General features: G+C 36.7%; 1 protein-coding gene across 2 annotated transcripts in view; it reads left to right on the top strand.

Moving 5' to 3' along the window:
* Positions 1 to 26,150, top strand: part of LOC150090401 (cAMP-dependent protein kinase type II regulatory subunit-like) — a 232,000-nt gene that overhangs the window by 177,466 nt on the left and 28,384 nt on the right. Inside the window, exons 9-10 of one of the 2 annotated variants that reach the window (XM_090369100.1) lie at positions 1,967 to 2,038; positions 5,403 to 5,468. In XM_090369100.1, the coding sequence (XP_090225226.1) occupies positions 1,967 to 2,038; positions 5,403 to 5,468 (138 nt within the window). The remainder of the gene's footprint in view (positions 1 to 1,966; positions 2,039 to 5,402; positions 5,469 to 26,150) is intronic. The other variant, XM_090369101.1, reaches the window with a different exon arrangement.

The raw sequence follows: 26,150 nt of genomic DNA, 5'->3' as shown, positions 1-26,150 counted from the left end.
GGAGCAGCAGTGCATAGCACACGCTTCTTGATTAGACAGGGGTTCGAGCATGTCACCACCAAATACGGAGGATGCGGAAAGGTTAAGGGAATGACCACCACATATTCCCAGAGCAATATGGCCTTAGTTGCTAATGCTCCTAAAAAAAAAACCAAACATAACCAGTGACTCTATTATTTTATCTGGAGCAGAAATTAAACCAACAGGTCTGTAAATTGCTTATGTCACCGTTTGATCCCCTTTGTGAATTCAGCATATATTTGCAATCATGTAGAGTCTAAATAGATGATTCTGCTCTTTTTTTTTTATTTTTTATTTTTTTTATGTTGAGATGCTACTTGTGACTGTACAGTGTGCAAGTTCATAAACTATAAAAATATTACTAAGGAGAAAAACAATTGGTGGCACATCCTTCTCACTCAGAGTACAAGTTGGCCAACTATTTTTTTCTCATTAGTATAAACTTCATGTAATGTAAGTTATAAATAGACAAAAACATCAATTTATTTCTGTAGGGGTTCACATACTGCAACCTCTTTTTTCTTAAAGAAAGAACTAATTTTGATGATATAATTAATTTAATCACTGAAAATCAGGTCTTTTGGTAGGTATTTAGCAATTTTTGCTAATTGCATCTTCAGTCTTCTTTGCTGCAGTTGCTATACAGTATTCCACATTAGAATACTTTTAGAGCAATTTTCATAACTTGATTTATCATATGAAAGTATTTTGCAAGCGTGTTAAAACAGTCTCTTATACAGATCCTTCACCTGCATCAATTTAATTTATAATAGTAAGAAATGAATTAAAACATCTAAAGATATTTTTAGCATTTTAACTTGCCCTTGAAAATATTTATATAATTGAAAGTAACATTAAGATCACAATGAAATTTATAAGAAATTTTGAGAAATTATCAATAAATAAATAAAGCATAATGATTTAAAAGAAATATAACTCATTGTGAACTATCACAGACTGTATTGTGTGCATGATAGACAAATGTTGTCAACTTAACAAATGAAGAACAGTTGGAATGGGTGCAGAGAAAAGAGCAAAATTAATGAGGGAAACAAAAGGGTGATCTTACCAGGAAAGGCTTCAGTCCTGCAAACTGCATTGCCTGAAGACTAGGCACCTGCGAGGGGATCTGGTCGAGGTTGAAAGCTTTGAATGGATTGAGTGAACTAAATGCTGATGGAATCCTTTCTCTTGCTCAGGCTATACACATATGAAGGGACACAAATTTAAATTGAGGAAGGATGCTTGCAGCATCAGTTGTGTGGAAATTTGCTTTCTGCCACCAGGCAGTTGATTGTTGGAACAAACTACCTTTTGTTGTTGTTGAAGTGTGTGGTTTGAATAAATTCAAGGTAGAATTAGACAAACTATTAGAGGGGATGGACAGGTGATGTGGAATGTTTTTTTTTTTTTTTTTTAACTGATACTGTATAAGCTTGCTTTCTTGCATCATTGCCACTGCTAATACTGACTGGCCAATGAACAATTAGGACTTCCTGTATATCATTTTATTTGACTACCAATGAGTTAAGAATTACTAGACAAATAAAAAATAAAAAAAGTTGTTTGGATGATAACCACTTAATTGTCCCCCCCCCCACATTTTTACTAACCTTGTTAGTTTCTCCAGCAATATTAAAATACTCTTCGTACTTTAATATATTCTTCATGAATCTCCCCCACCATTGTATTCTCAGTCTTTTTATTGGTGAAATTCCTGGATTCACACCTATACTTTTTTGCTTCTTGATGAAAGAAATATTTGCAGAACTGTTAATGAATATTAACACTAACTACAGTGTAAATAATGACATTCAGGGAAGAATTTTTTAAAAGAAAATGAACATGGTAGTGATCATTATATGGTAGTTTTGCTATATTTTGATTTTGAGTAAACTAACAGTGAATTTTCTTTTTTTCTTTTTTTTTTTTTTTTTTGGCCCAGCAATATGAACGGATGAATCTTTGTGATGCTCTTGTGCCAAAGTCATATGAAAATGAACAAATCATCAAACAAGTAAGATATTTTAATTATAAGGTGCAACTATCTTAATCATAAAATATAACTAATAACTATTACACTAAGTAAAAAGAGCAATAGTATAGCAGTATCAAATTAAGAAAATTATTATTAAACTAATACCATTTTAGGGTAGAAAGCCTTACACTATGTAAATTTCAAACTGTGTCACTGTTAGTGCAATTGCATCATTGCTGCATAGTTGAATTTTAAAACAAATCAAAGTTTGTATGTTAGGTTAGGCATCATTATAACATCTCGTATTTTGGAATCCTCCACCACAATTGTCTTTCTTTTATACTTCACATTAGTAACACTGCTTCACTAGAGAAGACTACTGTTATTCATTTTCATTTGAGTACCACTACCTGGGTAGTGCTACTCATTTTCAATTGAGGCTCTTTGAAGCTCAATGTGAGGCCATTTTGAAGATCTTTGGTCTTCTATCAGTGGGCCAGTAGGTGCCCAGAAGTATAAGAGCTGAATGAGTTGTGATTTATTTATATAATATGAAAGAGTAGCAAAAAGGTGCACTTCTTAGACTGATAAAATTTAGTACTGAAGGCCTCAAATCAGGCATATACCTGTCCACCAATGAGAAGATTCTTTAATGAGGAATTTTACTTATTTGAAGTATAAGAGAAAGGCAACTTATTGTGAAGGATTCACAATATGAAATGTTATAATAATGCCTAATGTACAAACTTTGGTTTGTGTTAAAATTTAACTATGTAGTAATGATGCAATTGCACTAACCAGGGTCATATTTTTAGGCCTTCTGCACCAAAAATTTAATAGTCTAAGAAGTACACCTTTTGGCATTTCTCATATTGTGTAAATAAGTCACAACTGGATGATCAGCTATTATACTTCTGGGCACCTACTCACCCACTGATGAGAGACCAAAGAGGTTTGAAATAGTGCCTGGGTGGTGATACTCAATTGAGAATATGTAACAGTATGTGTTTCTGATGAGGATGTGTTATTACTAATTTGAAGTATAAGAAAAAGGCAATTTGTTGTGGAGAATTTCACAATAAGAGATGTTATAATAATGATGCCTAACATATAAACTTTGGTTTGTTTTAAAATTCAACTATGTAGTATGTAGTAATGATGCAATTGCACTAATCATTGTCATAGAAAATTAATGATTCAATATTACACATATCCAAGGTCATTTAAATAAATTATAATAAAATGCCAAATGTCTGAATGTAAGTAGTAAACATTTACTAGTACAATCAAAATAACAAATTCTTAATTGCTTCATCAAGCACTGATAGCCACTGGCTCGTGACAATACTAACAGTTTCTGTAAAATCCTGTTGATTTTAGACTGCCAGTATTCTGTTACCACTGTAGGATGAAGTAGGAATGGAAACAATAGGGATTGAATTAGTTGATATCCCAACATTTATGCATTTACTTCTTTTATAACCTACTTTTTTCCATTGAAGTTGGTTGTGCTCCCCCCTTCACAAGTAGAAAAATAGCCAAATGAGAGGAATTCATTGTTGGCAAAGTGAGGATTGACAAATTGAGCAAATTTATTCTACAATGCCAGGTGGAAGTTTATTCTAACGATCAGCTATTCTCTGGGTGAAAGCAAATTTCCATAACAATGCAAGAATATCCAAATTGATTGTCAGCTCTAGAGAATAGAAGATGCACATTTTGGATATTCTTGCATTATGGTCTAGGTTTAGGTCCAAGTATAAGTAGCAGCTTAATTTCTTAATTTCTGTAATGGTATCAGTTTAATTTCTGTAAGTTTGTAAATTTAATTTCTGGAATTTTTTAAAGTTCTTTTATAAATTAATTTAATATTCTCTAATATTTTATAAATTTAATGTTACATTAGTAAAGTTAATCTTTGTAAGATATTTTCTTTTTGTATTTTGCAAGTTTAAATTCTTAAGTTTAGTAGTAGCTTAGTTATTGCTTTTATCCAACTTTGTTATTGTCATTTGCTTAGCTTTTATAATATTTTAAAGATTTAATGACTGAAAAATTTTGTAAAGTTAATTTAAATATTTTCTAATTAAATTCTTACCTCAATAATGGTGGCTGTATGATCCACTATGAATGTTTTTGTCCAAGGATATAATGATTCAGATGGGAATGGCCATGTGCATTTTCCCTTCTGCATCTCGAGTTCATCACTTGTACAGCCATGTATTCCAAAGCCAATCTAGCAGGCAATCACCTATTCATTTGACAGTTGTCTTGTATATCCTATATGTAAGGAGTTTGTACTGATCCATAACTAAAACTTGGTGGACTGCTGGATGGCATAGTGCACTGGTCCTACAGGATGTAGCCATTGTTGTTGTTGTCAAGGAAATGAGAAATATGCTTGGTTAAAAAAAATAGGTGGCATAATCAGGCTATGTTGCAAGCAGTGATGCAGGGTGCTTCCCTGTATAATTTTTCCATACTATTACTAATAATAATACTTTGGTTCTTCCATTTATAGAAATTGACTTTTGGCCTTCAGGGCCATGACTTGTGCTCACATTAAAAATTTCACCATTGTCGATGAGTTGACTTAAATAACTTCACCAAAAGAGGTGAATCCACTATCTATTTAAAATTTAATGCACTGCTGTGACAGCCATTTTGGGACTTACTAGTTCCTCATTACACGAAAGGGCTGGCCTCTTTTAGCAAGATTTTGTGAACTGTGAATATTTTATTGAGTGTATGCAGGCAGCCAAGTGGTGTATATAAGAAAAACTTCCAGTTAAGCACATAAAAAAAACTACTTTTAACTCCTAATGCTGGGAAGTGTTTGCTCTACTAGCAAAGTGATAAAGGTTGCGTAGTTATATTTCAACGCAAACATTGAAATCAGCTGAAAATTATGCACATTTCAGCATTTATTTTCTGGAAGGTTGGAAGTTTTTCTTCCATATTCCACTTGGTTGTTCACTTAGACTTCATACATTATTCACCAGTTGGCAAAACTCATCATCTGATGAGAGACCCCAGTAAATCTCAAAATAGTTGTTACAGTTGCGTTTTAAGTTTTAAATAAATAGTTGATTCATATTTTTGATGACAATATTGATATTAATATGATATTATCAATATAGGTCAACTTGTGGATAACATTGTCATCTCTAATGTGAGCATAAGCCTAAGTCTTGAAGGACAAAAGTTGGTCTCTGTCACTGGAAGAACCAAAAGTGTTCATAAGACAGAAACTGAATGCAGAAATATGTACATTTTCAGAATATTTTACTGTCTGTCTTGAAATATAACCCTGCAACCATTTACTAAAAACGGAATAATTTAAGAATAACTGTTTCATAAAGTTTCTCTTCCTCATTTTTTTTTTTTTTTTTTTTCCATACAGGGTGATGATGCAGATGGAATGTATTTCATAGTGGAAGGAACAGTTAGGATTACAATGGTGAAAGAAGTGAGCAAAGATTGTTTGTTTATTAACAGGATACAGTGGCTAAACTACCATACTGCCAGGTCATCCCACATGGAGCCCTGAAGAGCCAAGGGTGTCTATGGCAATAGTCAACTGGATTTTAATGAGTGCATTAGGGGACCTGTTTGCAAACCTTGTTCAGGGGATAGAATTTGTAGTTTCGCTACTGTCTGTTTTTGTTTAAAATTTAAACTTTATCATCTCTTTTTCTAAAACACAGTAAACATGTTTAATGAAATGTTTAAAAAGGCTTACATTAAAATATAAAAACTTTTATATTTTATGTATAATTAGATTATATATTTTTCTTGTTCCGTTATATATCTTTTTTTTTATTAACTTTACTAAATTATCAGTGGGAGTCTGGCCTTCTCTCTCAATGCTTGGAAAGCAGTGAGAAGATAGATACTGTCATCTGTTTATATTTCCCTTATATATGTTAGCATTAGTTGAGGCATATGATGCAAGAAAGCAAGCTTATATAGCATCAGCCAAAAAAAAAAAAAAAAACCTTCCCATTTTACCCATCCGGTCACTCCAAATGTTTGTCTAGTTCAGCCTTAATGCTCTTACTTTTTGAAAAGCCTTAAATTTATTTAAGCTATCAATTTCCACAACAACAGATGGAAGTCTGTTTTAACAATCAACTACCCACTGGCTAAAGGTAAACTTCCTCACATCTATTCTACAACTGTCTTTCCTCAGTTTGAATCTATGCCCCCTCAGATTCTTAATCTCAGCAAGTGGAAGTATCCCATCAGCATTGAGCCTGCTCAAACCATTCAAGGCCTTGTACACCTCAGTCAAATCACCTTGTAGGTGCCTAGTCTTCAGATGCTGCAATTGATAGAATTTAAGCCTCTCCTTGTAAGAAGAGCCCCTTTGTTCCTCTCACCAATCTTGTTGCCCTTCTCTGTACTCGTTCTAGCAACTCTACATCCTTCCTAAAATGAGGCCTCTAGACCTGTACACAGTACTCAAGGTGAGGCCTTACCATTGTCTAATATGTTGGTAGAGATTTCAAAAGTTAGTCATGAAGGTTGTCGTGTCCTGGAAGGAAATGCAGCCTTCTAGGTCTTTAGTAAGCAAAATCCTCTTCTTACAACTTACCTGCAAGGTAAGTTGTAAGAAGTGGAATAGCAAGATAGGAAGTAGAATTAGGACAGCAACATGAAATGTGAGAACAATAGGACAAAAAGGGAAAGTATAAAACTTAAGAAGGGAGGCAGATAGGAGTAGGCTGGATTTGGTAGGTATATTTGAGGTGAGGCTACTTTGGATTTAAATTTTTTATATTCTTATAGAGAAGAGAAAAGAAATGATGTTGCAATAGTTTTTAATAAAGAAGGGAATTAAGATGTTAAATGTGTTACTAATATCATAATAATGGTGTGAATAAAAGCAAAACCTAGAGATATGGTGACAGTGCAGGTATGTGTGCCAACATCAGAATATAACAAAGAGGAAATAAGAGGAATGTATGAAATAATAAATACATAATTAATAGAGAGAAAAAATGATTTTTAGTGGTAATGGGAGAAGGAAGGGGTAGAAATTGTGTGGGAGACTATGGTTTAGGAAGAAGGAATAGGAGAGGGGAAAAATTGGTGGCATCAAATACATAGTTTAAACCTTTCATGAGTGAGTTTTTGAAATGTGTTTTTGTATGTGTATTTGCTCCAGGTAGTTAGTTTCTAATAGCGATAGGATTATAATCTCCCTATGTCTACAAGCAGTTATAGGGATTGCGGATTATTCCACTTCTTTCACCCATTTCCATCACTACCCACAATGTTTTTATCCCTAGTTCCTTTCCTGTACCCTATTACTTTCTTGTTGACTTCAATATCCCTATTCCTTATTTCAATCCTTATTTCTTAACCAAATCTTCACTTTTGACCTTTCCTCTCAATTTCTTTTTAGTCTTCCTTACAAAATTATCCATACACTTCATCCTTTCCTTATCCTATTTCATATCTTTCTTGGCTCTCTGAATTCTCTTTACTCTTCATCCATAGTCACTATTGTGTTAGTATTAGCCGTATGGTGCAAGGTCCCCACATTGTCAGCCTCAGCCATCTATGGAGACATTCCAGTAATCAACAACTCAAATGGCTAAAAAAAAACTTGCAATCAAGTCTAACCTCTTCTGTTGTAATTTGAATTTATGATCTCTAGTTCTGGAATCATAACAGTTAAAATTTTGCCCTCATTCATATAACTTTTTCCCCTCAGAGCCTTTTACACTTCAATCAGGTCTTCTCTAATTGTATTATGACATCCTTATCTCTAGAAGCAAATGTCTATAAATCATTGATATGACGCCATGGGCCTTCCTGCTACCTCTCTACACTGCTTAGAGAACTACATGTCTAACCAAATTGTAACTCCTAAATCCCTTCCTTCTTCTACTGTTTTTAGTTTAAACTCCCTACCAAGTGTATGTTATTTTGGGATTGCTCTTCCCCAAGTGACAGTGCAGACAGGCTGCAAGAGTAGCTCATGGTGTCTTGCCAATGATATACAGGAATTTTTCTAGCACGAATAAGGAGGTGATTATTCCCTTGTATAAGGCAATGGTCAGGCCACACCTTGAGTACTGTATACAGGTCTGGAGGCCTCATTTCAAGAAGGATGTAGAGCTGCTGGAACGAGTACAGAGAAGTTGCAACAAGATTAGTGAATGGAACAAAGGGTTGCTCTTACGAAAAAAAGTTTTGCAAATTACAGTGTCTGGAGACTAGGCACTGGCGAGGTGATCTGATAGAGGTGTATAAAGCCTTGAATGGTTTGAGTATGCTCAATGCCAATGGGATTCTTCCTCTTGCTCAGAATAATCACCTGAGAGGAAATAAATTCAAATTGAGGAAAGACAGATGTAGGATAGATGTGCAGAAGTTTGCCTTTAGCCAGCGGGTAGTTGGTTGGTGGAACAGACTTCCATCCCTTGTGGAAGTTGATAGCCTAAATAAATTTAAGGCTCAGCTGGACAGGTATTTTGAATGAACGGAGGGGTGAAATGGAAGTGGTTTTTTTTTTTTTTTTTTGGCTGATGCTGCATAAGCTTGCTTTCTTGCATCATATGCCTCTGCTAATGCTAAAGTGTAACACTTGCATTTTACTGCATTAAAAGATAGCTGCCTTTTTTTTTTGACCATCCCTGAAGTCTGAGTCATCCTGAAGAAGTGCCACTTGGCACTGATTATTAACTACCCTACTGATTTTGACATTTGCAGATTTTGACATCATGCCATGTATTCCTTTTTGAATATCACTTAAGAAAATCAACAATGGTCCCAGTACCAATCCTTAAGGAACTCCACTTCTTACACTGTGATTGCATTGATATTAATGTCAGGTCTTAGATATGCATATTAATTTTTCAAGTATTTCGAATACCTTTCTCTTTCATTATAATCCAGTTTGTATCTTCCCGAACTTCTGGCATTTTTACAGTTAAAAGACCCCTTTGGCTGTGAGGGATCTGTGACAAGGAGTTAGGCTGCTTTAAATTAAGTGCTATATCAATCTCAAAGAAGAGTAAAGGGAAGAGTAGAGGGAGAACTACTGAAGCTGAACAAAGGTAAGGCTCCAGGAGTAGATGGTATACATCCTGTTATATTAAAAAAGGTTGCATGTGAGTTCATCATTCCACTGAAAAATGTTAGTGAGATCATCATCATTAGACTCCTCAGAATATCTCTCCACCCCTGGACTGGAGAAGCAGTGATGTTTCCCCAATCCACAAAGGAAGTGCAAAAGTTGGTAAGATCACAATCTCTGATTAGGGATACAGTACAGACTGTCTTGACAGAACTGGTATCCTTAATGGATTGTAGCATGAGTTTGTGATGGGGAAGCCTTGCCTGACTAATTTAGTTGATTATTATGGTGAAGTCATAAAGCATTTGGATGCTAGAAACAATCTGAAATTATTTACCTTAACTTTGACATTATTTACCTTGACTAGTAAAGCTTTTGATATGATTTTCTGTGAAAGGCCAGTTTATATAAACTGGAGCAAATTGGGAATGACAAGATCCTTCATTGGAACATTGGCTAAAAGACAGGAGACAGAAAGTAGTCATAAATAGACATATCTCAGGGTGGATCAGTGTAGCAAGTGGAGTCCTTCAAGAATCAGTGTTGGGGCCACTTCTGTTTCTTATCTTCCTTAATGGCATTCATAAAGGAGTGCAGGGAAAGTTGTCAAAGTTTGATGATTTAAAGGCAGGAAGGATAATTAATGACCGAAACCAGGTAATTTTGCTTCAGAATGACTTAGATTGGTTGCACAAATGGTCTGAAAAATGGGAATTGAAAATTAATGCTTTGAAATGGTCCAGGACAAAAAAAAGACTAAGGGGTTATGATTTAGTCAGGTATGAAATTTTCCATGCAATGTAAACAGGCAGCTCGGATGGAACATAGTTCTTGTCTATGATTTATAGGAACTTTGCAAGTAGGAAAAAGGAGTCATTATCCTTTTGTATAAGACAATGGTGAGATTACATTTAGTATATTGTGTTCAGGTCTAGCCACACTTGAAGAAGAAAGACATAGACCTTCTTAAAAGGGTTCAGAGAAAATGCAGACTGCAAAACTTGGCAACTGTGGACATCTTGGGGGTGCAGGAGACCTGATAGAGGTGTATAAAGCCCTGAAGAGAACCAGTAAAATAAATGAGAGAGTATATTTTTCATAGGCAAAGGGGAGAAGAACCAGGGGCTCAAAATTTTGGGGAGTAACAGAAGGCTCAATCTCATGAAGTTTACTTTCATGAAATTGAGCTTTCAAGCTTTTGAGCTTATTGTAGATCACTGGAATAAATTGACTGCAACAGCAGTCAAGGTTTGGTGTAAAGTTCAAAGCAGAATTGGACATACACTTTTGAGCAACAGGGTGGGCTTAGAGGAGAGAATTTTTATCTATATTTTTGGCATTTTTTTTCCTTTTAAGATTTTCAACCTTTTCACAAGTACATACATCAATATACATTTAGGTCCCCTTCAGACAGTTCAGTATATATGAACTGTCTTGAAATTTTTCAAGTATGTGCTGTCATATCTTGTGTTTTCAATTAATTGTAGATTGTTTATAATAAACAGCAGCACGAAAATAGCTTTGAATATTGGAGGAGAAGATTATCTTTATTAGCCTCAATTTTCCAGTTTGTACTTATAAAAGCTGAAAACTGAGCAAAATTCTCTGGAATTCATCTAGAAGTTAATAAAACTGAGTCATTTTTTTTTACGAAAACCCCAAAAATGAAAGGTATGAGAACCTATGGTACTTGGTGTGAAGTATCATATACGTGCGAAGGGATATTGTTCCAGAAAATGAAAGTTTGAAGGAATAAGTGAGGAAGAAGAAAAGTTGATTCTGTGAATATGAAGTAGGACAGGAAAAGGATGCTAACTAGTTGCAGCATGTTCAAACTGATTTGGAAGGGGAGGTCATAATTATAGAAGCCAGTTCAGAAGAACAGTGCCCATGGAAGTATTAGAAAAGGCATGCAGCAGAAACAGAATGTGTATGAGACAGAGTGCAGAGACTTTATAAGAGATGGACCATTAATTAACCTAACTGCCCTCTTTGGAATGGAGTTTACAAGCTCTGAGAGAGAGAGAGAGAGAGAGAGAGAGAGAGAGAGAGAGAGAGAGAGAGAGAGAGTTTATGAGGATACTGCCTGTATGGGCACAATATTCCACTGTAGGGTGGATTTGAGATTTGTACAGAGCAAACAGCTCTGTACAAATCTCTGCAATACTTTTTTTTCCAGTACAAAGTACTGGAAGAAAAGTAATGCCGAGAGTGAACAAGAAAACTCAGTTTTTTTTAGATGCAGAGTAAGCAATATTTGTGATATGCTTATGCCAAGAGAGATTAGAAGTCTGGGTAATCCCTACTAGATATGTGATCTTGTCTAGAAATCTGAGTGTCATCGAGATAGGCATAGGAGCAGAAGAATCATTTTTGCGAGACAGGATAGTCTTATATTTCACAAAAAGATTTCAGGAAATACCATGTTTTAGAAATAAAGAGATGTAGGAAGTTATATATTTTTTAAGAATTCATAATATTGTTTTAAAAATTAATTTAGTTTTTGACAATAATTTTACTCTTGTGTTAGGCAATAAAGTCAAAATAAGAATGAATTAATATTTAAAAACATTTATGTGCAACTTTTTCATTTTTACAAAGCTTCAAAATTTTGTAAAAAAGCTTCCCACCATTTGAAATAGAGATTATTGCCACATTAAATGAATGAAAGGAAAGCCAGTTGTAACTAATGAGGTGACTCTGTTGTCAGGGAAACAGGAAATATATTGTGCAAAAAGGATAGGTGGAATAGGACCAGGGTATGTCTGCCGAGGAAAAGGTTGATGATGTAGAGTAGATATCATCTTTTAAGGGCACAAAAGGTAACGTTGTTGTACATGTTGGCACTAATGACATTAAGAGTAGGAGATCTGAGTACTTACTTAAAAAGTACAGGGCAATACTAAGAAAAAAAGTCAGTTCATAATAACTGCAATGTAATACACCAACCATATAAGTGAAACTTTATTAAAATAGAAATAATATTGGACTGGATCAAATTAAAATCAAATTTTGATTTGATCCAGTCTAATATTATTTCTATTTTAATAAAGTTTCAGTTATATGAATTAAAATCAAATTTTAATTTGATCCAGTCTAATATTATTTCTATTTTAATAAAGTTTCAGTTATACGGTTGGTGTATTACATTGTAATTATTATGAATCAGAACTTTCTCAACCCCAGAGGTCTATTTGGAGGTAAAAAATTTCAAGTTAGGTTAAATTTGAAAGTGGCTGCATAAGAGGGAGTACACTGAAAGGACAGAATTTGTGGGGTATCTGGTTCCTGGACAACACGACGCTGTCACCCCTCTCACTAGTGGACGAACCCACCGCTTGGCAGGTATATAAGTATACTGCATCACTGCATTCACCTAGATGGTAATTCGATGTCAGTATGGATAAACATTGTGTGTTTACAGACTTTGAAAGAGGGGTGATAGTGGGTGCCTGACGAATGGGTCACTCTATTGCTGAGGTGCTACAGAAATTGCACTATCCCCATTTGACAGTATCAAGAGTGTATCAAGAATACGCCATTTCCGGAATAACATCTCATCGTGGACAGCGCTGTGGGCGGAGAAAGGCGGTGGATGAATGTGGCCGTCAGTGTCTGTCTCACGTTGTTTCAGTCAACCGGAGAGCGACAGTGGCACAAATCACTGTTGACTGCAACAAGGAACCAGAAACATCTCCACAAAGACCATTAGGGCGATCGTTAGCTGCAATAGGTTATGGGAGCCATCGGAGTCCCATTGCTAACACCAAGACACAGGACTATGTGCCTCAACTGGGCAAAAGAACATTGGCACTGGTCCGATGAGTCCCGTTTCCAGTTATTTCGAGTGGACAGGAGGATGCATATCTGGCAGAAACCACACAAAGCTGTGCACCCGTCATGTCAACAAGGAACTGTTCAGGCAGGTGGATGGTCAGTAATGGTCTGGGGCATGTTCAACTAGCACATGTTGGAACCTCTGGTATGTCTAGACACATCTCTGAATGGTCCAGGTTATGTGTCCATCCTCGCAGACCATCTGCATCCCTTCATGGTCATGTGCACCCACAGAGCAGTGGACTCCTCCAGCAGGACAGTGAGCCTCCCCACAGAGCTGTGGTGATAGAATCTGGTTTGAAGAGCAGCCCACAGATTTTACCACCATGGAATGACTTCCCCGTTCATCAGACATGAACCCTGTGGAGCATCTTTGGGATGCTGTGGAAAGGTTCGCTCAAGCTTTGGATCCTCCACCCAGGAATGCGACAGAATTATGGACAGTGGTGCAGCAAGCATGGATCAAAATACCTGTGGAATGTTTTCGTGAACTAGTGGATTCAATGCACCATGTGACTGCCCTGATTCGGGTGAAAGGTGGGCCTACCTGTTACTAGGTAGGTGTCCCATGATTTCTGTCCACTCAGCGTGTATGATGAGAGTCTTCTCAATCAAGTTGGCCCTGGAGATTGTGCAAGGCTCATGGGGTAGAATTTTTCTCAGTATAGTCTGTCATTAAGAGGAGAGAGTGCTTCTTCAGGGATAGGATACATTTAATAGAAAGAGTGCAAGAATAGTTGGTGATGCTATCGAGGCAGTGCTAGGTGCATCGGAAAACTGCTAGCTTGGATGGGATATACAGACTAATAGATTAACAATAGCCAAAGGCAGAGGTGAAAGTAATTCATGCACTGCTTTTATTGGAACATGCAGCAGCCTGGAAAGCAAGGCCTTGCTGTGGAACAAATGAATACATGGACTGTGTTAGGGTAACTGAGAGTAAGAACATGTGCATGTATACTTGCATGTACACTAATGCCAGGAGAATTGTAAATAAATTTGATGAAATTGAAGTACTCATTACAGAAAATATGCCAGGAGAATTGTAATGCCACACTGATGCCAGGAGAATTGTAATGCCACACTGATGCCAGGAGAATTGTAAATACATTTGAAGTACTCGAGCCATCAAATGTAGACATTGTAGGCATAACAGAGACATGGTGTCACTCAGATATAGTGGATGCAGGATTTGAATATGGGGAGTACAATGTGCACAGGAAGGGATGTGCTTTTAGTTAAGCACATGAAATCTAAGTCAGTGTAACCTGTTGACATGGATGGCCAGTCAGTGTTGAATCCAGAGAGGTTGCACTGGAGGGGAGAATGCAAAGCGGGGATACATGTAGTATATTTTTTTATTATTATTTAATATTTTCAGCATATGTATATGTTACAAACAAATCTGTATATTTATATTTATGCATAATATGCATAAATATAAATATACATAAATATAAATTTATACATAAATATAAATTTATACATAAATTTAAATTTATGCATATATATATATATATATATATATATATATATATATCCAAGTATGAAAAAGCAAATAGTAAAATTTATATTATAATAAATATTAAATAGTCACATAACCAATTAATGCCATCTAAGACGATTAAACATTACATCGGTCTGTATAAATATGAATATGAGCTAAGTTAATAGTGGTAAGAGTTTTTAAAGTTAAAAAATGATATACTAGCTTATCAGGTAACCCAAAAACCATAGCGGGTACCCAACGTGACCTGGAAAAAATATAAATATATGCCATGACATAAGCAATAAATTATAAAAGCATAAAAAACTACCAAAACGCCCGACGGATAGTCAAAATTTAAATTTTGACTATCCGTCGGGCTAACAGTCATCTTGCCAGCTTACTGCTAAATTTGGGATTAATCAACATAATTTTATTCTCGTCACTACTTTTTGGCCCTATCTTACTATTTTACATACATTTGGACATAGTTATGCTGGACGATGACTACAGAAACGGATAGCTCGTTAATTATGGTTGATACATTGAAAGGGTTAGCCCTCGAAAAAGTCCCTTTCAATGTATCTCATTGCCATAATTAACATTTTAATGGTAGTTTTTTATGCTTTTATAATTTATTGCTTATGTCATGGCATATATTTATATTTTTTCCAGGTCACGTTGGGTACCCGCTATGGTTTTTGGGTTACCTGATAAGCTAGTATATCATTTTTTAACTTTAAAAACTCTTACCACTATTAACTTAGCTCATATTCATATATATATATGCATAAATATAAATTTATACATAAATTTAAATTTATGCATATACAGTGGTGTTCAAAAAAAGTGCATCACCCCTTAAAATTCTAATTGTTGTCCAAATAACATAAGTATGTGGCAATATTGCTTACAGATTGCATCAGATAAGATTGACATGCATAGCATTAGCATTAGTAGAGGCATTTGATACAAGAAAGCAAGCTTATGCAGCATCAGCCAAAAAAAAAAATAAATAAATAAATAACCACTTCCACTTCACCCCTCCGTTCATTCGAAATACCTGTCCAGCTGAGCCTTAAACTTATTTAGGCTATCAACTTCCACGACAAGGGATGGAAGTCGGTTCCACCAACCAGCCACCCGCTGGCTAAAGGCAAATTTCCTCACGTCTATCCTACATCTGTCTTTTCTCAATTTGAATTTATACCCTCTCAGGTGATTATTCTGAGCAAGAGGAGGAATCCCATCAGCATTGAGCATGCTCAATGCTGATGGGTGATGATGTAATATTGCATCAGCTGTTACTTTCAGCTGTATAAGCACGCTCTGCAAGAGTTGCAGTCATTTCTTGCTTGTGTTGGGATGGCGAGTTATGTGCAGTTGAAACCACGAAGAAAAAGTGCTACTGTTGCTTTACATGAGGAAGGATGTTCTTCCCGTCATATTGCTTATAGAGTGTCTTGTAATCGGTCGACAGTGAGTAGGTTTCTTCCCAAACTCAAGGATACTGGTTCTGCTGATAGGAAAAAAGGATCCGGATGTGAACAGCCAAAACAGGACTGCGTTTTGAAGCGCTTGTGCCTTAAAAACCATAAAGCTTCTTCGTCTGAGCTGAAAAGAGAATGGGAAGAACATACAGGAGTGGTAGCAAGTGCAGTAACAGTCAGAAGATGCCTCTTCAAAAATGAACTTGTAGTCCATCATCCTAAGAAGAAGTCCCTCCTCACACAAAAAATGAAAAAGGCCCGATTAATTTGGTGTAGAGAGCATGTCAAATGGACCCCCGAGCAGTGGAAGTCAGTTATTTTGTCGAATGGGAAGAAATTCAACCTGCGTGGCTCTGATGGGAGACAAACGATTCGCCGTAGACGTGGTGAAGAATACCATCCAGACTGTATGGTGTCTACAGTGAAATTCCCTACCAGCCAAATTAGCATTAGCAAAGGCACATGATACAAGAAAGCAAGCTTATATAGCATCAGGCAAAAAAACCCCTTATTTCACCCATCCACTCGCTCCAAATGTCTGTCAAGTTCTGCCTTGAATCTATTTAAACTATCAACTTCTACAATGACAAATGGAAGTTTGTTCCAGCAATCAACCACCTGCTGGCTAAAGGCAAACTTCCGCACATCTATCCTACAATATGGGGGTGCATGATATGGGTGCATTTCGTATCGCGTAGTAGGTCACCTGCAGTTTATAAAAGGTTCCGTAAATGCCAATGAATACCTGGCTGTATTGGAAGGCAAATTGCTGCCAACCATTAGAGAACTTTTCAACCTGCCAAGTAACTGCACCTTTCAGGATGACTCTGCTCCTTGTCATTGGGCAAAAAGTGTAAGTAGGCACTTCTGTAGTTACTTTAGCTTCATTTCTGCCTTAGAGGTTCAACAGTAATGTGTTTACATTTGTTAGAAGTGAAAAAATGGTGGGAAGGACGGTCCATTACATTAGCTGACCAAGAAACAGCCCGGACCTGAATCCTATAGAGAACCATTGGCATCGTGTGGAATCTGCAGTTGCCAGAAGGAAACCAAAGACCCTTCGTGAACTTCATAATTCCTGTTTGGAACCACGAACTATCAGTTGATTATCTTCAGAAATTGGTCTTGTCGATGCCTCAATGGTGTGCTGCTCTCATCAGGGCCAGAGGCAGTTCAACTAAATATTAGTTTGCACCTGGTGAACTTTTCATTTTGTTTTTCCATTTAAAATGATAAACTGAAGTAAACTGAGGGCTTCTGATAACATTTCAGCCATAATTGTCGTGTTTACCAAAACCGTTGTATAAAGGTTGCAAATGCTCATTTTGGAATATTTTGAGAGAACCTGTCAAATATTACTTAGCTTTGCCTTAACTATTAATAAATATCTTTTGTTTATATTTCTATTTGTGATGGTAGTCATTAATGTAACGTACCATCGTGAAAAAGGGTTAGAAATGTGAAATTCCTAGGTGATGCACTTTCTTTGAACACCAGTGTATATTCCGATGCATAAATATACAGATTATGCATATTTATGAATGTTATAAGCGAATATGAGAAAACAAAATAGAAAACAAAAGAAAATATTTATTATTTAGCATCTAAATACTAATAGTCAGTTCACCAAAACCACACTACTGACAATAATCACAATTTAATATGAAAATCACCGAATAAAATTTGCAAAAAAAAAAATTATACAAATTATAATCAAACATGCAAGTACTGTATTGTAATAATGTTATTCTTCTCTGCATGTGTATCAATCAGTTAATTTATTAATTTTTCCAATAACTCATTCAGGCCCTCAGGTTATCTCCATGCAATCTTTCAATACAGATACATATATAATAAAAAGGTTATAAAATGTATTGTTTATAGGCTCTGACCAAACCGTCATGTTTGCAGTAGAATTAGCCACAAGTAGACTCTTGCTGTGAAAAAAAAAAAAAGGGAATGTGAAAACTATAAAGCAAAACTGCCAACGACTGAATTAGTGGCGCCAGTATTATCCACTGAAAGCCGTGGGACACTTTATAATTACAATAGCATCTGTCATGAACCAATTCAGGCAAACCTATTTGTGGCCTGCAATCTTGTTTGTGATATACAAACAAAGAATTAGTAGACTGTTTGTATGAAACACTATCAAGAGATGGTTTGTGTGAAAATAAAGGGAACCTGAAAACCATAAAATAAAAATACCAGCACTTGAAATAGTGGGTTTTAGTTATAATTTGCACAGCTTGAAATATTGCCCATTTAATTATTTTGAAAGTTTCGTGTCTTTTGAATTTTAGTGATATTTTTTTGCCATGTACCACCTAACAAGTACCACACTTAGTTGATTTTTCAAGTTGTGTTTTTTTGACATAAATTGATTGAATTTGGGTTTTATAAAATGAAATTACTATTTTTCACCAGGGGGAATTTTATTCCACCGGAGGTGAAACTCACTGCCGGTCACCCCCCCCCCTGGATTCAACACTGTGGCCAGTGCAGTGTTGAGTCGATTTGGTTTGACATAAGTACTGGGTAAACAAAAATGAGAGTAGGAGCGGGTAATAGGCTTAATGACTGTGATGAGTACAACAAACAACTATACAAGGAAAATAGAGTGGGCAAGTAAATCAGAATGTCAGTGAGGAATTCTAACTTTCCAGATATTGACTGATGGGAACTTGTGGGTTGTTCACTCACTCGCTAGCAAGATTTTTGTGGATTTATTGTATGACTCTTTTCTGCAGCAGCATGTTAGAGAGACAACCAGAGAGCAATACTTGATCTGGTTATCAGCAGTAATTCTTCATGCATTAAGAATCTGCAGATTCTTAATGCTTCTTTTACTCTTGATGATCCTGCTCAGGTTGCTGAAAAATTGAATAGGTATTTTGCATTTACAGTCACACAAGTGAAATTCTTTAGGGAAGTGGATGCCAGAAGTTTATCAAACTCTTTGGCCATGGATACAAAGAAAACAGCAAAGACTTCTTTATTATATAAGTACTAGATAGAAAGGAATTAAATCACATTGGTCCACTTGATATCAATGGTTTTACTCTTGATGATCCTGCTCAGGTTGCTGACAAATTGAATAGGTATTTTGCATCTACAGTCACACATGAGAAATTCTTTAGGGAAGTGCTTGCCAGAAGTTTATCATACTCTAACAGGGAGAAAAGTGATTTTGTAATTACAGAGAGGAAAGTGGAAGAGAAATTGTTGAAGTTAAAGATTAAAAAAAAAAAAAAAAAAAAAGGGACTTGAGGTGGATGGGATCTATCCAATTATATTAAAGGAGGCAGCAAAGGAAGTAAGGAAACCCCTATCCATAATTATGAGATCATCTTTTGATTCAGAGAGGTGTCTGTGTACTGGAGATGTGTGACTTGGAGGGTTCAAAGGATGAATTGAGTAATTACCTGTTAGCCTAACTTCTGTGCCATGTAAAATAATGGAGTCACTGTTAAAGAAAGTTGACTTGGTGCTTTATGGCCTTAGATGCCAATGTGCCATAAAACAACTGGTTTAAAAAGTAATTCAGGACCATCTAGACAGGAGTGCAGTTATACTTCATTCACATCATGGGTTTGCTATGAAAAATTCTTGGTGATTAAACTTACAGTAAACTTGTAAACAAAAAGATAGACTAATCAGTTATAAAAAAATTATTATAAGAATTTAATAATATATTAAAATTATTTTTAAATATTGAATAATATAAGTTAGGAAAATAGTAGTTGTTGGTTTAAGGATCAATATGCCAGGGGTTTAGCAGAGAGCTACTAAATAGCTGAAGTTCTGCCAAACAAAGCATATTTATATACAGGATGTATTGTTAATGCCACATAATTATCATGGGAAATGATTTCTTTGCCAAAAACATTCTGAAAACTTTTTCAGTGTGATACCTGAAAAATGAAATATTAATATTAATAGTGGCAAATGATGCAAGAAAGCAAGCTTGTACAGCATAAGCAAAAAAAAAAAAAAAAAACCTTCCCATATCACCTATCCATTCCCTTCATTAGTTTGCCTAGTTCTTCCTTGAATTTATTTAAGCTATCCACTTCCACAACAACAGATGGAAGTCAGCATTCAACAACTTGCTGAGGAAAGGCAAACTTCTCCACGTCTATTCATCCTTCCTCAATTTGAATTTATGTCCCTTCATGTGCACAGTCTGAGCAGGAGGAAGAATCCCATCAGCATTGAGCTTGGTCCATTCAAAACCTTAAACACTTCAATCAGATCACCTCACAGGTGTCTAGTATTCAGATGCTGAGATTTGCAGAACTGAGGCCTTTCTTGTTAAGAGTAACTTTTGTACCCCTTACCAATCTCATTGTCCTTCTTTGTACTCATTCCAGCAGCTCTACATCCTTCCTAAATTAAGGCTTCTAGGCCTGTATGCAGTACTCAACATGTGGTCTTACAGAATGGAATAAAAACCTCCTTGTCCCTGCTATCAAAATTTCTGTATATCATTGACAAAACCCCATGAGCTGTCCTGGCAGCCTGTCTGCACTGCTCAGAGAACTTTATATGTGACTGCACAATTATCCCAGGAATTTTTCATTTTCCACTACCCTGTAGTACCACACAGTTTGTACGGTACTGTAAGGCTACTGCTACCCATATGCAGTACTTTGCATTTGTCAATGTTAATCTTCAGTTGCCATTTCTCAGTCCATCTGCCTAATTTTTCTAGATTGTGTTGCAATAGTATACTGTCATTAACCACCCTGCCAACCTTTCTATCATCTGCAAACTTGGATATTAAGCCTCATATGCTTTCATTATCACTAATAAATATAGAAAATGATGAGCCCAACATCAAACCCAGAGTAACTCCACTAATGACATTAGTCCACGAAGAGCAGTGTCCATTGATAGCTATTCTCTTTTTCTTCTGCCACAAAATCATATCTTTATCCATAGCAGTAACTTGCCTTAATGCCATACTGCTTCAATTTGTACAGCAGTCTTTTATGTGCCACAGTACCAAAGGCCTTCCTTAAATCCAAGTATATTATATCAAAATTATTTTTTGCATCCATTTCCTTTGTCACTTCATAATTGTATCCAGTTAAATTTGTCAGACAAGATATCCCCTTAACAAACCCATGCTGAGACTGAAGTGTAACTGCACTCATGTCTAGATGGTCTTACATTAATTCTTTAACCAGTGTTTCCATTTTTTGCCCCTAGAACAAAAGTTAAGCTAACAGGTCTCTAATTGCTTGTGTTATGCAATACATGTGCACAACTACAGTCCACAAGGACTTCCCTTGAATCCAAAGAGAATTCAAAGATGCTCTCATAATTATGGCTGATGGTTTTTTCTTGCCTCTTTAACTACCTCCATTAAGATAACTGGATAGATCTATCCACACCAGGTGCCTTTTTTATGTCTAACTTTAACTGTTTCTCTTTCACTTTCCTTTCAGTTATTTCAAAATCATTTAGTTCCTATTAGAGTTTGATAAACTTTTGGCATCCACTTCCCTAAAGAATTTCTCATGTGTGACCGTAGATGCAAAATACCTATTCAATTTGTCAGCAACCAGAGCAGGATCATCAAGAGTAAAACCATTATATCAAATGGACCAATGTGATTCATTTCCATCCTTCTAGTGTTTACATAAGTAAAGAAGTCTGTGCTGTTTTTGTTTGCTTTCTCTGCTCAAAGATTTCTCATAATCTGCCAGAGCTTGCCTAACCTCCTTTATGATTTTATTTCAGGCTAGTTTATATCTAGCGCGCCTCCGTAGCCAGGTGGGAAGGAGCAGCAGTGCGTAGCACACGCTTCTTGATTAGACCGGGGTTCGAGCCCATCATCACCAAATATGGAGGATGCGGAAAGGTCAGGGAATGACCACCGCATATTCCTGGAGCAATATGGCCTTAGTTGCTAATGCTTCTAAAAACCAAATAACAAACAAACAGTTTATATCTACCATAATCTTCTGTGTTGCGTGTTAATTGATATGCATTCCATGCTTTTTCTTCTCTGGTATGAGTCTCAGTAGTTCATCTGACAATTATTTAGGCTTCTAAGCCTTGAACAGTATTTCTTAGTTGGTATGAAAACCCTTGTAGCTTCTATGATTATTTCTTGAATGCTTCCCATTTAGAATCTGCTCATGGTGACATCATCAGTTGGTCTGATGATGTTACCAGCAGCTGTGATCACTGCCACCTAGTGGTTCTTTTATATGCAGATTCGTAATGCATGAATTATCACTGCTGATAATCAGATCAAGAGTATCATTACTCTTCTATCTTGCCTGTCTAACATGCTGCTGTAGAAAATAGATCCAATAAATCCACAAAAGTCTTACTATTGTGTGAGTGACCAAGTTCAGTCAATATCTGGACAGTTAAAATCTCTCATTATAAGACATTCTTATTTACTCGCTCACTCTATTTCTCTGTACAGCTATTCGTTGTACCCATCAGAGTCATTAGGCCTATAACACACTTCTACTATTATTTTTTTTTTTTTTTGCCCAGGGCTACCATGGTTGACCATCTGAGACCACCATATTCACCTTTACAAAAGCAAAAACCTTGCCTTTACCCTTGATGGTAGTTACATCTTTAAGTAAATCCCACATCAATACACTGTGATCACTGTCACGTAGTGGTTCTTTTATCTGCAGGTTTTTAATGCATGAATAATCACTGCTGATAATCAGATCAAGAGTATTGCTCTCTCTAGTTGCCTCTCGCACATGCTGCTGTAGAACACAGTCATCCAATAAATCCACAAAAGTCTTGCTAGTGTGTGAGTGATCAATCCACAAGTTCCAGTCAATATCTGGAATGTTAAAATATCTCATTACAAGACATTCTGATTTACTGGCCCACTCTGTTTCTCTGCCATTGTTCATTGTCTTATATTTCAGTTGTATTGTATTCAGCAAAGTCATTAGGCCTGTAATACACTCTTACTTTCATTTTTGCTTTCCCAGTGCTTATATCACCAAACTGACTCAACATTGCACTGTTCACCCATGTCAACTGGATGCACTTCCTTAGATTTTGTGTTTCTTAACTAACAGCATAACCCCTCCTCCCTTCCTATCCTTTTTGTAAACATTGTACCCCACCTTTCTGTACCCCAAATTCCAATTCTGCATTCCTTATATATGTGTGACACCACGTCTCTGATATCCCAACAATATCTGGCGCCTCCGTAGCCAGGTGGGAAGGAGCAGCAGTGCGTAGCACACGCTTCTTGATTAGACCGGGGTTCGAGCCCGTCACCACCAAATACGGAGGATGCGGAAAGGTCATTCAGGGAATGACCACCGCATATCCCGGAGCAATATGGCCTTAGTTGCTAATGCTCCTAAAAACCAAATAACAACAATAACATCCCAACAATATCTGCCTTTAATGTCTTGACCAGCACTTCAAATTTATTTACTGTATTCCCTAGTTTGGTGTACATTCAAGTATACATACGCCTGTTCTTACTCTTAGTTACCCCAAAAACAGCCCATGTATTTACTTGTTGCAAGCCCAGGGCTCACATCTGGTGAGTATAGGCTTGGCAAAACCAGGGTCCTGAGCTGGATAACATCATCTTCTGTTTCTTGGTGATTCCTTTCTTCTTTCTTCTCTCTCTCTCTCGGCCAGTGCAACATAAGCCTCAGGCTTCCTTGCACTATATGGCTAATAATAATAATGGCTCCCAGCAGTTCTATAAATCCCCGGCACCTTGCTTCCCAGGCTGCTGCTCATTAGGCCTGTAACACACTCTTATTTTCATTTTTGCTTTCCCAGTGCTTATATCACACCAAAAGTGACTCAACATTGCAATAGAAGTAATGCAAGAATAACTTTCACCTATCTATCCTTTCCGTGCACATTATACTCCCCATATTCAAACTCTGCATCCATTTTTTTTTTGAGAGAAATCACATCTCTGATATCACAACTTGACCAGCACTTCAAATTCATAAAATTTATTTACTATGCTCCTAGAATTGCCGTATGCATGCAAGCATACGTGCACCTGTTCTCACTCTTAGTTACCCTAACACAGCCTATGTGTTTACTTGTTCCATAATGACTCACAGCAGGCCTTTAAATCACCAGCATCTTGCTTTCCAGTTATATTTACAGGTAAAAGGCTGATGTCAAATTTGGAACTGAGCAATTTGTGTGAATAATGCAGTGGGGATCCAGAGTAATAATGAAAAATTAAGATCAGTGTTAAAAAAAAAAATGAACTCTTAAATGGCAAGTGGAAGTAACAGTTCATTTCATTTATACTTCAATTACTGATTGTACATTGTACAATATTTGAAATGATGTATATCTGGGTAGGCAACCAGCTGTTGAAAGGCAGGGTTATTTTCAAAAAGATGTTGAAATGCGTTTTAGCATTAGTAGAGGCATTTGATGCAAGCAAGCAAGCTTATGCAGCATCAGCCAAAAAAAAAATAAATAAATAAATAAATAAATAAATAAAAAATAACCACTTCCACTTCACCCCTCTGTTCGTTCGAAATACCTGTCCAGCTGAGCCTTAAACTTATTTAGGCTATCAACTTCCACGACAAGGGATGGAAGTCTGTTCCACCAACTAACCACCCGCTGGCTAAAGGCAAATTTCCTCACGTCTATCCTACATCTGTCTTTCCTCAATTTGAATTTATGCCCTCTCAGGTGATTATTCTGAGCAAGAGGAAGAATCCCATCAGCATTGAGCATGCTCAAACCAGTCAAGGCTTTATACACCACTATCAGATCACCTCGGTGGTGCCTAGCCTCCAGACACTGTAATTTGCAAAACATAAGCCTTTCTTCGTAAGAGCACCCCTTTGTTCCATTCACTAATCTTGTTGCCCTTCTCTGTACTCGTTCCAGCATCTCTACATCCTTCTTGAAATGAGGACTCCAGACCTGTACACAGTACTCTAGGTGTGGCCTGACCATTGCCTTATACAAGGGAATAATCACCTCCTTATCCCTGCTAGAAAAATTCCTATATATCATCGACAATACACCATGAGCTACTCTTGCAGCCTGTCTGCACTGCTCAGAAAACTTCATATCTGCCTGCACAACCACCCCCAGGTCCCTTTCATTCTCTACCACTGTCAGTGTAGTACCACAGAGTTGATACGTTGCTCTGGGGTTGCTGTTTCCCATACTGAGGTGGTAGATGACTTTCATCAACCGGTGAAATACCACCGCTTTGCTTATTGGAGGCTTGAAGTGGCGAAACCCATGTTTAGTCTCTAGAGCAAAGTTTCCGGCATCCCCCTCCCCCCATACTTCTCCTTCAACCCATGCACGGTACTAAGTACTATAGGTTTTGATACCTTTCGTGTTTGGGGTTTTCATAAAAAAAAAAAAAAAAAAAAAAATATGTAGTACTTTACATTTGTCAATGTTAAACTTCATTTGCCACCTCTCAGCCCATCTGCTCAACCTTTCCAGATCCTGTTGCAGCAGCATAGTGTCAGTAGTGTCCTTGACAACCCTGCCAACCTTCGTATCGTCTGCAAACTTGGACATTAAGCTTGATATACCATCATCAATATCATTTATAAATACAGAAAACAATAATGGACCCAATACTGAACCCTGAAGGACTCCACTAATAACATTAGTCCACGATGAGCAGTGTCCATTGATTACCACTCTCTGTCTTCTCCCCCTCAACCACCCCTTTATCCATAGCAGCAATTTGCCTCCAATGCCACACTGCTCCAATTTGTGCAGCAGTCTTTCATGTGCAACAGTATCAAAAGCCTTTCTAAGATCCAAATATATAATATCAAAGTTATTCCCTACATCCAGTTCTTTTGTGACTGCATCATAGTATCCAATCAAATTGGTCAGGCAAGACTTCCCCTTAACAAAACCATGCTGTCTGAGCTATAACTGAAGTCTTGTCTAGTTGATCCTGCAGTGCTTCTTTAACAAGTGCCTCCATTAATTTTCCGGGAACAGAAGTTAAACTAACAGGTCTATAATTACTTGTGTCTCCCTTTGAACCTCCTTTGTGAATTGGGGTCACATTTGCACATCTCCAGTCCATGGGTACTTCCCCTGAGTCCAAGGAAGCTCTCATAATTATGGCTAAGGGTTTGCTTACTTCATTTGCTGCCCCCTTTAATATAACTGAATAGATTCCATCCACCCCAGATGCCTTTCTTGTATTTATCTTCAACAATTTCTCCTCCACTTTACTCTCAGTTATTACAAGATTCTCTAGCTTAC

This window comes from Mastigoproctus giganteus, chromosome 2 (genome assembly GCF_048544385.1).
Source record: "Mastigoproctus giganteus isolate SK-2022 chromosome 2, ASM4854438v1, whole genome shotgun sequence".
NCBI classification, from domain to species: domain Eukaryota; kingdom Metazoa; phylum Arthropoda; class Arachnida; order Uropygi; family Thelyphonidae; genus Mastigoproctus; species Mastigoproctus giganteus.
Note: the sequence above shows the minus strand (reverse complement) of the source record. Positions and strands in the feature narration are given on the sequence as shown.